The 12887-nt window shown below is 45.7% G+C and overlaps 1 protein-coding gene across 2 annotated transcripts in view; it reads right to left on the reverse strand.

Moving 5' to 3' along the window:
- Positions 1 to 9754: 9754 nt before the first annotated feature.
- Dpp10 (Dipeptidyl peptidase 10) overlaps positions 9755 to 12887 on the reverse strand; it is a 176408-nt gene continuing 173275 nt past the window's right edge. Inside the window, exons 10-11 of one of the 2 annotated variants that reach the window (XM_071718745.1) lie at positions 10116 to 10285; positions 9755 to 9974 (exon numbers count right to left, since the gene is read on the reverse strand). In XM_071718745.1, the coding sequence (XP_071574846.1) occupies positions 9828 to 9974; positions 10116 to 10285 (317 nt within the window). In that variant the 3' untranslated portion in view covers positions 9755 to 9827. The remainder of the gene's footprint in view (positions 9975 to 10115; positions 10286 to 12887) is intronic. The other variant, XM_071718747.1, reaches the window with a different exon arrangement.

Raw genomic sequence — 12887 nt, forward strand, 5'->3', positions numbered from 1 at the left:
TATTGCGAATTCTTATGAAAAGAACTTCTTTTATATTTGAAGGACTCAGAATTGGTGACATAAAAATAAATTTCTTATGAACTCTTAAGAATTATTTTAGAACAGATAATAAATACGGAAAAAAAATTAATTTCATAAATCGAGAATTTAATAAAAAATTCTTTTTTTCTTCTTGCTATTTGGGTTGTATGTAACTGTTTTGTGAAGATCTGATTCGTGTTGCGCCGAGTAAAATTAGGAATCAGGAATGGTAACGGTTGACAAGGATGACAAGCTCGTAGATCGCAAGGATGACAGGAACGTTGAACGCAAGGATGAATGGCGCGCAGAGCAAGGATGTCTAGCGCGCAGGTCACAGGAACTACAGGAACGTAGAACGCAAGGATGAATGGCGCGCAGAGCAAGGATGTCTAACGCGCAGGTCGCAGGAAATCAGGAACGTAGAACGCAAGGTTGAATGGCGCGCAGATCAAAGATGTCTAGCACGCAGGTCGCAGGAAAACAGGAACGTAGAACGCAAGGATGATTGGCGCGCAGATCAAGGATGTCTAACGCGCAGGTCGCAGGAAATCAGGAACGTAGAACGCAAGGATGAATGGCGCGCAGATCAAAGATGTCTAGCGCGCAGGTCGCAGGAAAACAGGAACGTAGAACGCAAGGATGAATGGCGCGCAGATCAAAGATGTCTAGCGCGCAGGTCGCAGGAAAACAGGAACGTAGAACGCAAGGATGAATGGCGCGCAGATCAAAGATGTCTAGCGCGCAGATGATGTCGTTGAGCTGAGCGGTTATCATGGGATAGCGGTAATCTCAGTCGCGGTGTATCAATCAGTCGTGGGTATCACGTAAGTCATCAGTCGCGGTTATCAGATCAAAGTAGCGTAAACAATAGTTGCGGTGTATCATACAGTCCTCAGAAATCTCCCCGGCAGCCGTGTGCCAAGCGGTAAACTCGGGCAGCCGTGTGCCCCGGCAGCCGTGTGCCAAGCGGTAAACTCGGGCAGCCGTGTGCCCCGGCAGCCGTGTGCCAAGCGGTAAACTCGGGCAGCCGTGTGCCCCGGCAGCCGTGTGCCAAGCGGTAAACTCGGGCAGCCGTGTGCCCCGGCAGCCGTGTGCCAAGCGGTAAACTCGGGCAGCCGTGTGCCCCGGCAGCCGTGTGCCAAGCGGTAAACTCGTATTTTTTTTGGAGCACTTCTCGTAAAAGATGAATTATCGGAAACGCTCCACAGGAACAATGTCAAAAAGAAACAATGCACGTACACATAAGGAAAATACCGGGTCACTCGACACAAACGTATACATTGTAATGCGGATATCGTATCAAGAGTTAAATCAATGTCGAACATATCACGCGGGCGCGTAACGTTAAAATGGCGAGAATGATTGTACTGCACGTAATACCGCGGAGATTAAAACGAGAAAATTAACAATGTCACAACCGACTACGAATACACGCAATAGAAGGAAATCGAAAGTGACTGCTCACGAAATGCACATATAACGAGGATGTCAAACCGAACTTTACGTAGTCGCGCGGTAAGATTATGGCGAGAATAGCGACAATGCGTTTCTTGAAATACCACGGCAATCGAATCGGGTAATCAAACCTGAAGCCTCTCTCGAGGTAGAAGCGACGACGTTCAAACTTTCGGGCGTCTCGTTTACGTATCCGTAGGGAGTGATTAACATCAAAGCGTCCCGTCCGGCCTTGTGAGGCCTTTGGAAGAGGACGGGAGCAAACCACGTCAGAACTCTGAGGCTTTTCAAGATTTTAGTAACTCCTCGCTCCAAGATGCAATTCTTCAGGTAACTGTGAAGGAAGCTTTCTTGGCGACGATACGCGCACTCAACCCGTCTCGCGTTACTATCTTTTCTCGATATTAATGACTAATAAAACTCGTGAGAATGAAAAGCTCAGGCAAAAACACAAAGGAGACGAAGAATAATAACGGTTGCTAGGGCCGGTGCATGACCGTTGCCGCGCTCGTTGACTGTCGCGCCTTTCCCGATCGCGCTCGCGACGTCTGAGCCGATGTTACGGCGCTTATTTCAAATCGTCGCTTTAACGATTTCGAAACATTACCGCCCGCCTTCGACAACAGAGTTGGCGAACAATTGTCTCCAGGTTTGATCGGCAGAATGCAAAGCTTGACAATGGGTCGTTTAAAAACTTGAGGAGGCGGTGCGAAGGGTCACCACTCTTGATAGTCCGTCAGGGCCTGGATGAAGATCCGTGACTCCGTGGGAGGTTCTCATATCAGGAAATGTCCTGGGGTCAAGGCGGCGTAGTCGCTTGGATCGTTTGAATCAGATGAAACTTCGTTGACTTTACAGCTGCTTCCCATTTTCCTCCAAAGTGAGGAGCTGATGGCGGATTGAAGATCCATTTGGTACCGTCTTTAGCCAGAAGATATGCGAGCTCATGTAATTCCCTGAATGCGCTGGTAAAACGTTGACGTAAAACAGCATCAGCGCCAACAAAATTTGTTCCACAGTCGCTTTGAAGGGTAGCGCAGATGCCTCGACGACCAGTGAAACGTTTGTATGCCGCAATGAACGCTTCAGTCGTGTAATTGGTTACAACTTCGATATATATGGCTGATGTAGCCAGACATGCAAAGATCGCAAGGTAACCCTTATAGGTTCGAGCCGCCCGCCCTCTCCAAGTCTTGATCATGATGGGACCGGCATAATCCAATCCAGAATGTAGAAACGGCCTTGCTTGAATAACTCGAGACGCTGGAAGTTGACCCTTGAGTTGCTGTGCTCGGATTCCACGAAAGCGAGCACACCGAGTACAAATTAAAATGAAGGAGCGAACAGGAGCTCTGCCTCCAATGATCCAATAGGTTTGACGAATATAGCTCAATGTGACTTGCGTTCCACCGTGTAATGTGCGGCTATGAGCGTCGTCAATAATGAGAGTGGTGAGAGGGAATCTCCTTGGAAGGATGATGGGGTGTTTTGACTCCATGGAAAGATCAGCGTAATGCAATCGTCCTCCAACGCGTAAGAGTCCATCTCGATCATTCCACCAGAGGTTGTGATTGATTAGTTGCTCTGGAGCTAGTCCGCGGGAAGCACAGTCAGCTGGGTTCTGTTTTCCCGGTATGAAGTGCCATGACCCCTGGGGCAGCATCTCTTGAATTGCCGCAACTCTATTCCGCACGAAGTCTTTCCTTCGCGACGGATGGAACAAGATGTGTGATAATCAACTAAAAAGTGACAGACGAATCAGTCCAAAGGTGCACAGGTATGTTAGGTAGATCTAGCACCATCTGAGTGTATGTCACCAATTTCGACAATAGGAGAGCGGCCGAAAGTTCTAACCGCGGAATTGAGAGTAATTTAAGCTGAGCGACTCTAGTTTTTGCGCACACCAGGTGCACAGAACATTCATCATTGTCTTGTATGATCCGAACATACACTGCCGCGGCCATTGCCACAGAAGAGGCGTCTGAGAATCCGTGAAGTTCGATTATGCGATTGGACGATCCAAGTCCTATCCATCTTGGGATAGAAAGTTTTTGAAGAGTAGTCAACTGAAGACAAAAAGTGGTCCAACGATTGAGTAGCTCCGAAGGAACAGACTCATCCCAACCACACTTGAGCAACCAAAGTTCCTGCAATATTATCTTGCTCTGGATCACCACTGGGGAAATAAGTCCTAGAGGGTCGTACAGCTGAGCAATATCAGAAAGGATCGTGCGTTTGGTAACTCGGTCACGTTGCGATGATTGATCGGAGAAGTGGAAAGTGTCAGTCTCGGGTTTCCAAATGAGTCCGAGAATCTTCACAAGGGATGGCTCGAATTAAACTGGAGAAGAAGACTCGTTGCTACTGACCGAATCTGGTGGCAATAGCTCTTGGTTGTTACTCTTCCACTTTTGTAAGGGGAAGCCGCCCGCCATACAAAGCTGCGTTACCTGATGCGCTATTTCTTTGGCCTCAGAGATTGTGTCGGCACCTCCAAAGGTGTCATCGACGTAGCGGCCCTTCTTGAGGGCTGGAACAGCTTTAGGAAATCGCACACCTTCATCCACAATGAGCTGTAGTATCGTTCGGAGTGCGAGAAACGGGGCACATGTGAGCCCATAAGTGACAGTGGTAAGTCGATGAGCAGCAAGCAGACCATCAGAGAAATGCGGCATAGTGATCTTCGGTAATGATTGAAGTCGTCTGCACGAGCGGGACGGCTCACCGGAATCTGGCGTCGGACGGCATGAACCAGCCGGCTCATGAGAAACCAGCGCCGCCGATGGCGTGGCAGAATGAGAACTCTCTAAATCATCTCGTTGAGAGCGAAGCTTTGACTTGGCTAATATGTAGAATTTCTGACAACGCTCAAACGTCTTATGTTTGATGTATCGGTGATCTTTTAGCCGTCTATCTCCCGAGCGGCACAAATCCACGTGTTCCTCTCGAAAGTGTTGCCAGTTTTCGTTGAGCAATTCCAACCGTGCATTAACAAGTTGAAGAGTTGCAGGAAACATCTCATCTTCTTGATAACAGTCCGTCGCCGCCTTCTGTATTAATTTGAATCGACTGCGTTGCAGCGAAATCCTTGTCTCGATACTTGACATGATGTTAGGCGCAACAGGATCCGGCTCGAAGGACCAAAAAATGTTTTGTGAAGATCTGATTCGTGTTGCGCCGAGTAAAATTAGGAATCAGGAATGGTAACGGTTGACAAGGATGACAAGCTCGTAGATCGCAAGGATGACAGGAACGTTGAACGCAAGGATGAATGGCGCGCAGAGCAAGGATGTCTAGCGCGCAGATGATGTCGTTGAGCTGAGCGGTTATCATGGGATAGCGGTAATCTCAGTCGCGGTGTATCAATCAGTCGTGGGTATCACGTAAGTCATCAGTCGCGGTTATCAGATCAAAGTAGCGTAAACAATAGTTGCGGTGTATCATACAGTCCTCAGAAATCTCCCCAGCAGCCGTGTGCCACGCGGTAAACTCGGGCAGCCGTGTGCCCCGGCAGCCGTGTGCCAAGCGGTAAACTCGGGCAGCCGTGTGCCCCGGCAGCCGTGTGCCAAGCGGTAAACTCGGGCAGCCGTGTGCCCCGGCAGCCGTGTGCCAAGCGGTAAACTCGGGCAGCCGTGTGCCCCGGCAGCCGTGTGCCAAGCGGTAAACTCGGGCAGCCGTGTGCCCCGGCAGCCGTGTGCCAAGCGGTAAACTCGGGCAGCCGTGTGCCCCGGCAGCCGTGTGCCAAGCGGTAAACTCGGGCAGCCGTGTGCCCCGGCAGCCGTGTGCCAAGCGGTAAACTCGTATTTTTTTTTGGAGCACTTCTCGTAAAAGATGAATTATCGAAAACGCTCCACAGGAACAATGTCAAAAAGAAACAATGCACGTACACATAAGGAAAATACCGGGTCACTCGACACAAACGTATACATTGTAATGCGGATATCGTATCAAGAGTTAAATCAATGTCGAACATATCACGCGGGCGCGTAACGTTAAAATGGCGAGAATGATTGTACTGCACGTAATACCGCGGAGATTAAAACGAGAAAATTAACAATGTCACAACCGACTACGAATACACGCAATAGAAGGAAATCGAAAGTGACTGCTCACGAAATGCACATATAACGAGGATGTCAAACCGAACTTTACGTAGTCGCGCGGTAAGATTATGGCGAGAATAGCGACAATGCGTTTCTTGAAATACCACGGCAATCGAATCGGGTAATCAAACCTGAAGCCTCTCTCGAGGTAGAAGCGACGACGTTCAAACTTTCGGGCGTCTCGTTTACGTATCCGTAGGGAGTGATTAACATCAAAGCGTCCCGTCCGGCCTTGTGAGGCCTTTGGAAGAGGACGGGAGCAAACCACGTCAGAACTCTGAGGCTTTTCAAGATTTTAGTAACTCCTCGCTCCAAGATGCAATTCTTCAGGTAACTGTGAAGGAAGCTTTCTTGGCGACGATACGCGCACTCAACCCGTCTCGCGTTACTATCTTTTCTCGATATTAATGACTATAAAACTCGTGAGAAAGAAAAGCTCAGGCAAAAACACAAAGGAGACGAAGAATAATAACCGTTGCTAGGGCCGGTGCATGACCGTTGCCGCGCTCGTTGACTGTCGCGCCTTTCCCGATCGCGCTCGCGACGTCTGAGCCGATGTTACGGCGCTTATTTCAAATCGTCGCTTTAACGATTTCGAAACAGTAACATATCTGCTTTTAAATGAGGCATAGATATCCGACATATGCAGAATCAGATATCATATCTGAGATAAAATTATCATGGCTTTTTATAATCTTGGAGATGTCTCTGAGATATTTCCATGATATCTTGCGCACTCAGATATTCCGTCATTCAGATATCTTCTAGATATCTTGGTGATATATTTTGCTGTGTGGGTATAGGGGAGACCGGGGCTAGACCGTTATTTTTTTTTCGGTGCCGATTTTTAACAACAAAATAAATAATTGTAGTTAAAAGTGGTATACCACTGTAAAGAGTGAACCTTTAGCTACAAAATTTATACAGGAAATTTTTATCTACGTCGCTTTGTTTAACCGGTATAGAGCAAAAACGACAACGGTGCAAAAATTGAAATTTCAAAAATGCCGGGGTTGAACCGCCACCCCCCGGGGTTAATCCGTTACACTGCATTTTCAATACATATACGTACATCTAATCCTGAAAAATGATAGGGTACATTTTAATAATTGTTTTTTAAGAGAAAAATAAAAATTTATTTCAAATTTTTATGCGAAACATTAAAAAATAATTGTTTTACCCATTCCATAAAACAATTTAGGCACGTGAATACAGAGGTTAACCAAATCGTAAACTCCCCAACGGCACGTCACATTGTCAACGCGGGCAACCACGGGAAACACGCGTGACGGCGTTCCGGTGCCATAGGATCAGCGCGGACCCTCGAGCAACCTAACCAAGCCGCGTTTCTCGCGGGTAAGCGATAAATAGCGACAGGGGGGTTAGAAAAGCTCGCAGTGGAGCGCGACCATTTTACCGACTCGACGGCGTCCTCTCGCCGATTCCTCGATGCGCCGACGACGACGACGACGACGGCCACGACCACCACGACGACGACGACGACGACGACGACGACGATGACCACCACCGACACTACCACCACTACAACGGCAGCGACAATGACGCCGAGACGATGCGGCGAACGCTGGACGATGCGGTCGCACGCGCGACTGTCACTGACACAACGACCAACAACGACGATCTACCGCGCGCGCGGCATGTCAACTCTCGCGCGGAAATCGCGGGATCTCAGAGCCGTGCCGCGCTTCGCCGTACCTCGCCGACGTGCCGTGAGCGCGAGCGATCTCGAAAACAACGGTCCGCCATCTTTTCGGTCGGCCAAAACACCCGTTTTGCGACGATACGTGCGTACCATTTCCCTCCTACACAAACTGACGCACGTGCAAGGGAAGACAGAATCACGCTCGAGGGAAACCTAACCTGAAATCGCCGTGAGCTGAAGTCGTGCGCCCGGCGCGCCACAGTGACGAGACTGGCGGACCAGCCCCGGGTGCTTACTAGCGGATAAGCCCCAAACATAAGTTTCAGGTTTGATCGTCCACGAAATATTAGACATCAACGATAATGAAAAAACTACACTGGATTCGTGTTCAGCATGCATTACTCTTTATAATCACGTACCTCGAGATTTGGAGAGCAAATATTATTGCAGATATTACAATATTTCCACGCGCAGAAAATTTCACTTTTACCTTCCGAAAACACGTTTGCCCTCGTAAAAATCATAACACGGCAGGTAACCTGTCGAAACTCCGTTGGTCACATGGGTACCATAAGCAGCGTTTACAATGTTAATAGCGAGTTCGCACAATATACAGGTTCCGAGATATTTGATTTGGCGGATTTACCCCGTTAGCGGTCTAGCCCCGGTCTCCCCCTATATGTATATATTTTTCTATACCAACTATATTATCTGCTTAACTGTCCAATATATCAATGATTCACTGCTTTAAATAACTTTCAATCGTTCTATGTACCTACTATTTCTACATACATATTAGTCGTTTATGCCTTTTAATGCTCAAAACAATTGCTATATTTTTTAAACTCTTTTTGTTAATAACTTTTTAATAAAAAAACCTTTTGAATGTTGTTCAGGGTCATGACCTTGACAACATATGTCAAGGTCATCGGACCCCCTATCAAGCTGCATACCCTATACTGCATAATTACCGAACTTTGACCCTAGATAACTCCCGAACGAGTCAACGTATCGACCTCTGGTTTGTGCCAAAAATTTTCCTTTTTATGCCGATTCAAACAATATACTATGATATGGGGGGGTTTCATTTAAAACTTTTGAGTTGGGGTTCAAATGGATAAGGTTTCAACCTGCTGCCCGTGTCGCGGACACTTATACTTGGCGTGAGACACTGCCGTGTTTCTTGATAAGAAATAATATTCTATATATTGTACTTGCGAAATAATCGACTCCAACTTCAAATTTTAGAATAAACACGTACGTTTTAAAATATATTTATAAATAGTTTCTATTGTAAAGAATCGAATCTTTTACAAGTAGTACTCGAACTCTAAGAATAATAAAGTTGTTAATTTAAAGAATGTATATGTGTAACGATGTTGAGTGACTTTTATTCTATATTTTTAATTACATTTTTATTATATTTAACTTTAATAATTGTTAATTTAATATTTTTAATTATAAAAAATATGTATATTAAAGTAAGGTAAATATTTCCCTTTACACAGTCAGCCTCGATGATCTTGACCTTGACATATGTTGTCAAGGACATGACCCTGAGTAACTTTTCCTTATAACTTAATCGTCGCTCATTGTTTATTTAAAATATAAACAAAAAAGTTAAAAAAATATACGAATTGTAGTCCCTCCCTCCCAGGCAGGGGTGGATGGGGGTGGACCTCGATTCGCGTGGAAAGTTGAAAACCCGAACTATACAATGATACCTTGTTTTGCCCTATATATAGGCCGGGATGAAGTGGGGTGACTTTCGCTTCGATCTACTCCATCCTACCTCTACTTAAGGGTGAAACAAGGCCGGTAGCCCTTCCCCCGCTTACATGTGTACTATCTACACACACATCAGCATACATATGAGCAAATTACTTCCCTTAGTATTGACACAAATTCGTATATTCTTTTAACTTTTTTGTTCATATTTTAAATAAGCAATGAGCGACGATTAAGTTATAAAAAAAATTTACTCAGGATCATGTGTTCTTAACAATATATATCAAGGCCATGGAAATCGGTAAAGTCGCCCTTAATTTCATTGTACGGATCGAGTTTTCAACTTTTCAGGCAAAACGAGGTCCACCTCCACCCATTCTTACCTGCGGAGGAGGAGCGGTAGCCCCGCTTACATGTGTACTGTTATACACACATATCAGTAAATTACTTCTTTTAGCACTGACACAAACTTGTAAATTTCTCAAACCTTTTTGTTCATAACATTTAAATAAACAATGAGCGACGATTAAGTTATAAGGAAAAGTTACTCAGGGTCATGTCCTTGACAACATATGTCAAGATCAAGGTCATCGGGGCTGACTGTGTAAAGAGAAATACTTATCATTCGAACATATTTGATCTAAGTTCGAATCCACTTAGAATACCTTTGTTTTTCGAGGTATTCATAGAGAGTTCGAATCCTTATTTCATCCAGGTTCGAGTCTACTTGAAATTATTGCTCTTATTTTTCGAAGTGATTATGGAGAGTTTGAAACTACTCTAACAGGTTTGAAACTACTTGTAAGATAATTATAAATTAATTATATTGCTAGTTACAAAACATACTTTTAACATACTTACACTTGAACAACCAATGGGTAACGCGTAATTTCATCTTCTCTTAGCCCGGGTGGTAGATGCAATCTCACCTGGGCGTTATAGCCACCACTTATCTGTACAGGAAATGTTTTTACTTGCGGAAGTGCGATGTCAGCTATTCTTTCCTGTAATAAACATTTATATTATAAATATATACATTATGTATGTATTTTTTAAGACGAAAAAAATTGGCACATATTTGTGATAAAAATCTATTTAACAGGAGATTTAGTAATCTAAAATTTATAACTTATGCGAAAACATACGCGTAACAACGTGTTATTCTGCAATGTTGCAATGAGTCGCGGCACGGGCATTTCCATTTTGTAAAGGGCCACGGTAGGTATACCAGGTCCAAGGCACTCGAGAATGAAATATTCAAAATCCGCGGACGGGAAGATCGCATTGTGATATTGACAAGGTGGATCGCCGCTTTCTAAAAACACAGAACGTATGGGGCCGAAAAATAGACATATGAATATGGAACAAACTATTTACGATTCAGCATTGTTATTACAAAATTATTTAAAAAATGTATTTGTGTATGTATGTATATACATATTATATGTATGTGTAGGTGCATAAATGTGTATACACATATATGTGTATGTTATGTGTATATGTTATGGTCAAAGCCCGAAACGCGGTATTCCTACCCACACAGCAAAATACATATATCACCAAGATATCTAAAAGATATCTGAATGACGGAATATCTGATTGCGCAAGATATCATGAATATATCTCAGAGACATCTCCAAGATTATAAAAAGCCATGATAATTGTATCTCAGATATGATATCTGATTCGGCATATCGTCGGATATCTATGTCTCGTTTAAAAGCAGATATGTTACATACAACCCAAATAGCAAGAAGAAAAGAAGAATTCTTTTTAAATTCTTGATTTATGAAATTAATTCTTTTTCCGTATTTATTCTCTGTTCTAAAATGATTCTTAAGAGTTCATAAAAAATTCATTTTTATGTCACCAATTCTGAGTCCTTCTTCAAATATAAAAGAAGTTCTTTTCATAAGTGTTCCGGATTGGGCGAGTTCGCGCGCACGGCGAGCCCTTCGCGATGGATGAGGAGACGCTACCGCGATCCCGTTCTTATCGGCCGCACGCGCGATTCCTGGCGCGCTCCGCGACCAATCAAATTGCGCGATCATTCGCACATCGACCCGCATATCTATCGAAATCGATTGGCATGGTTCTTCATCCTCGCGTCGCGGCGCCGCCGGAAGCGCAAAAGAGAGTACGTCTGCTGCCGGCCGGTGAACCACACGTGTCCACATCCGCGACAACGAATAGGTCGAACCGGGTGGTAGGCTACGCGACAAAGTCTCCGCTCGCTCCGCGACAAGATCTCTGGTCGCGCCGACAGGATCTCAGCTCGTGCCGCGACAAGATCCGCTCGCGTCGACACGAGATCCGCGCTCGTACCGCGACAAGATCTCCGCCCGCGCCGCGAAAAGAGGTTCGCCATCAGCCTGCTATCTCGCGCGTAGTAAGAGGACCGCTCGTCGCCCGATAGCGTGGTTCACCGTGTCGACTCGGCTTCTACGTCATCTCGCACCGAACAGTACGTTTGAAGGCGTTCGAAAGGCCGTGGTCGGCCGAATTCCATCTCGCGAGTTACGTGTGATCTGCGTCGCCTATGGCCGTCACCCCTCGCGAGAGACTCGTATACAATCTCGCGATTTGCGGATGATCCGCGCCACGCTCGGCCGTCATCCCTCGTGAGAAGCAAGACCACTTTCGCGGGTTGCGAGTGATCTGCGCTGCGCTCAGCCGTCACCCCTCGCGAGAGTTCAAGACTCAAGTGCAATCTCGCCGATCGCGAGTGATCTGCGCCTTATCGGCCGTCACTCCTCGCGAGAGAAACTCAGATACCACGCTGTGCGCGTAAGGTGCTGCGTTCAGCATTTCTACCGCGTGTGAGACGTTCCGCGATCATTGCTGTAAACGCCTCGTGCGCCGTGCGCCGTTATCGGCCATTTTGGTGTAAGCCGCCGTGTCACCGTTCGACACGGCCATTAGAACAACACGTGCTAGCATCGTAGTGTTCACGTGAAGACATGTTCGTGACACCTGATCAAATAAAGATCCTCTCACAGCACAAATAATAAGAGTCAAGCTGATTGAAATTGCCCGTTCCGCGATCCTACGATCCTACCGCGCACCTAAACGGAGCGCGAACCTCCCTACCCCGCACCGCATCGAGACAAGTCTGACTTCTGACTCAGATGAGTTTCTGGTCCTTCGAGTTGAAACAATAAGAATTCGCAATAAATTCAAAATTATGCTTCAATACTGTTCCAATATTTTGCATTTTGCCATCTCTGCACTGTATAATATCTCGGAGATATCACGAAAAATATTAGAGCCAAGTATCTCACAGGTTCGCCTTTTATCCTAGTGAGTAAGAATTTTTGCTTACGAGAAGATACTGGCGCATGTAGCCGCGTCGCGGCAGCGCATGTTACTAGCGCTCGCTCGAGCAAAAATTTTCCAAGTTCCTTCGCGGCATATTGCTTTCGCGCCGCAGTCGTTACCTCCAGCATAGCTCCAGCAAAAGTTTTCTAAGTCCTCTCGCGGCGTGTTTTCACGCCGCGGTCGTTACTTCCGGCGTCGCCTAAGCAAAAGTTTTCTAAATCTCCTCGCGGCGAGTTGCTTTCGCGCCGCGGTCGTTACCTCCGGCGCCGCCTGAGTAAAAATTTTCTAAGTTTCCTCGCGGCATGTGGCTTTCGCCGGGGCGAATCGGTACGGCATACAAATCCTCTCGGATTGTTTTATTGGCTACGAATAAACTTGAGTTGATCTTTATAAAATATAAAAGCTGACTATGAATCGGCCATATATTTGAATGCAAATGTTACAGAGATGTCTTTTTCAAAGATATAATGTGATATCGAGTAATAATGTCCTGTAGATATTCTGTGAATATCTGAAAATAAGATATCTCAGATTTGACTTAAAATTGTAGGCATAAAGATATCTGGCTATATCTCAGATATATTTTGCTGTGTGGGTAG

The sequence above is a fragment of the Temnothorax nylanderi genome, unplaced genomic scaffold (assembly GCF_030848795.1).
Source record: "Temnothorax nylanderi isolate EJ_2023f unplaced genomic scaffold, tnyl_v1.0 TNYL_tig0267_pilon, whole genome shotgun sequence".
In the NCBI taxonomy this organism is placed as follows: Eukaryota; Metazoa; Arthropoda; class Insecta; order Hymenoptera; family Formicidae; genus Temnothorax; species Temnothorax nylanderi.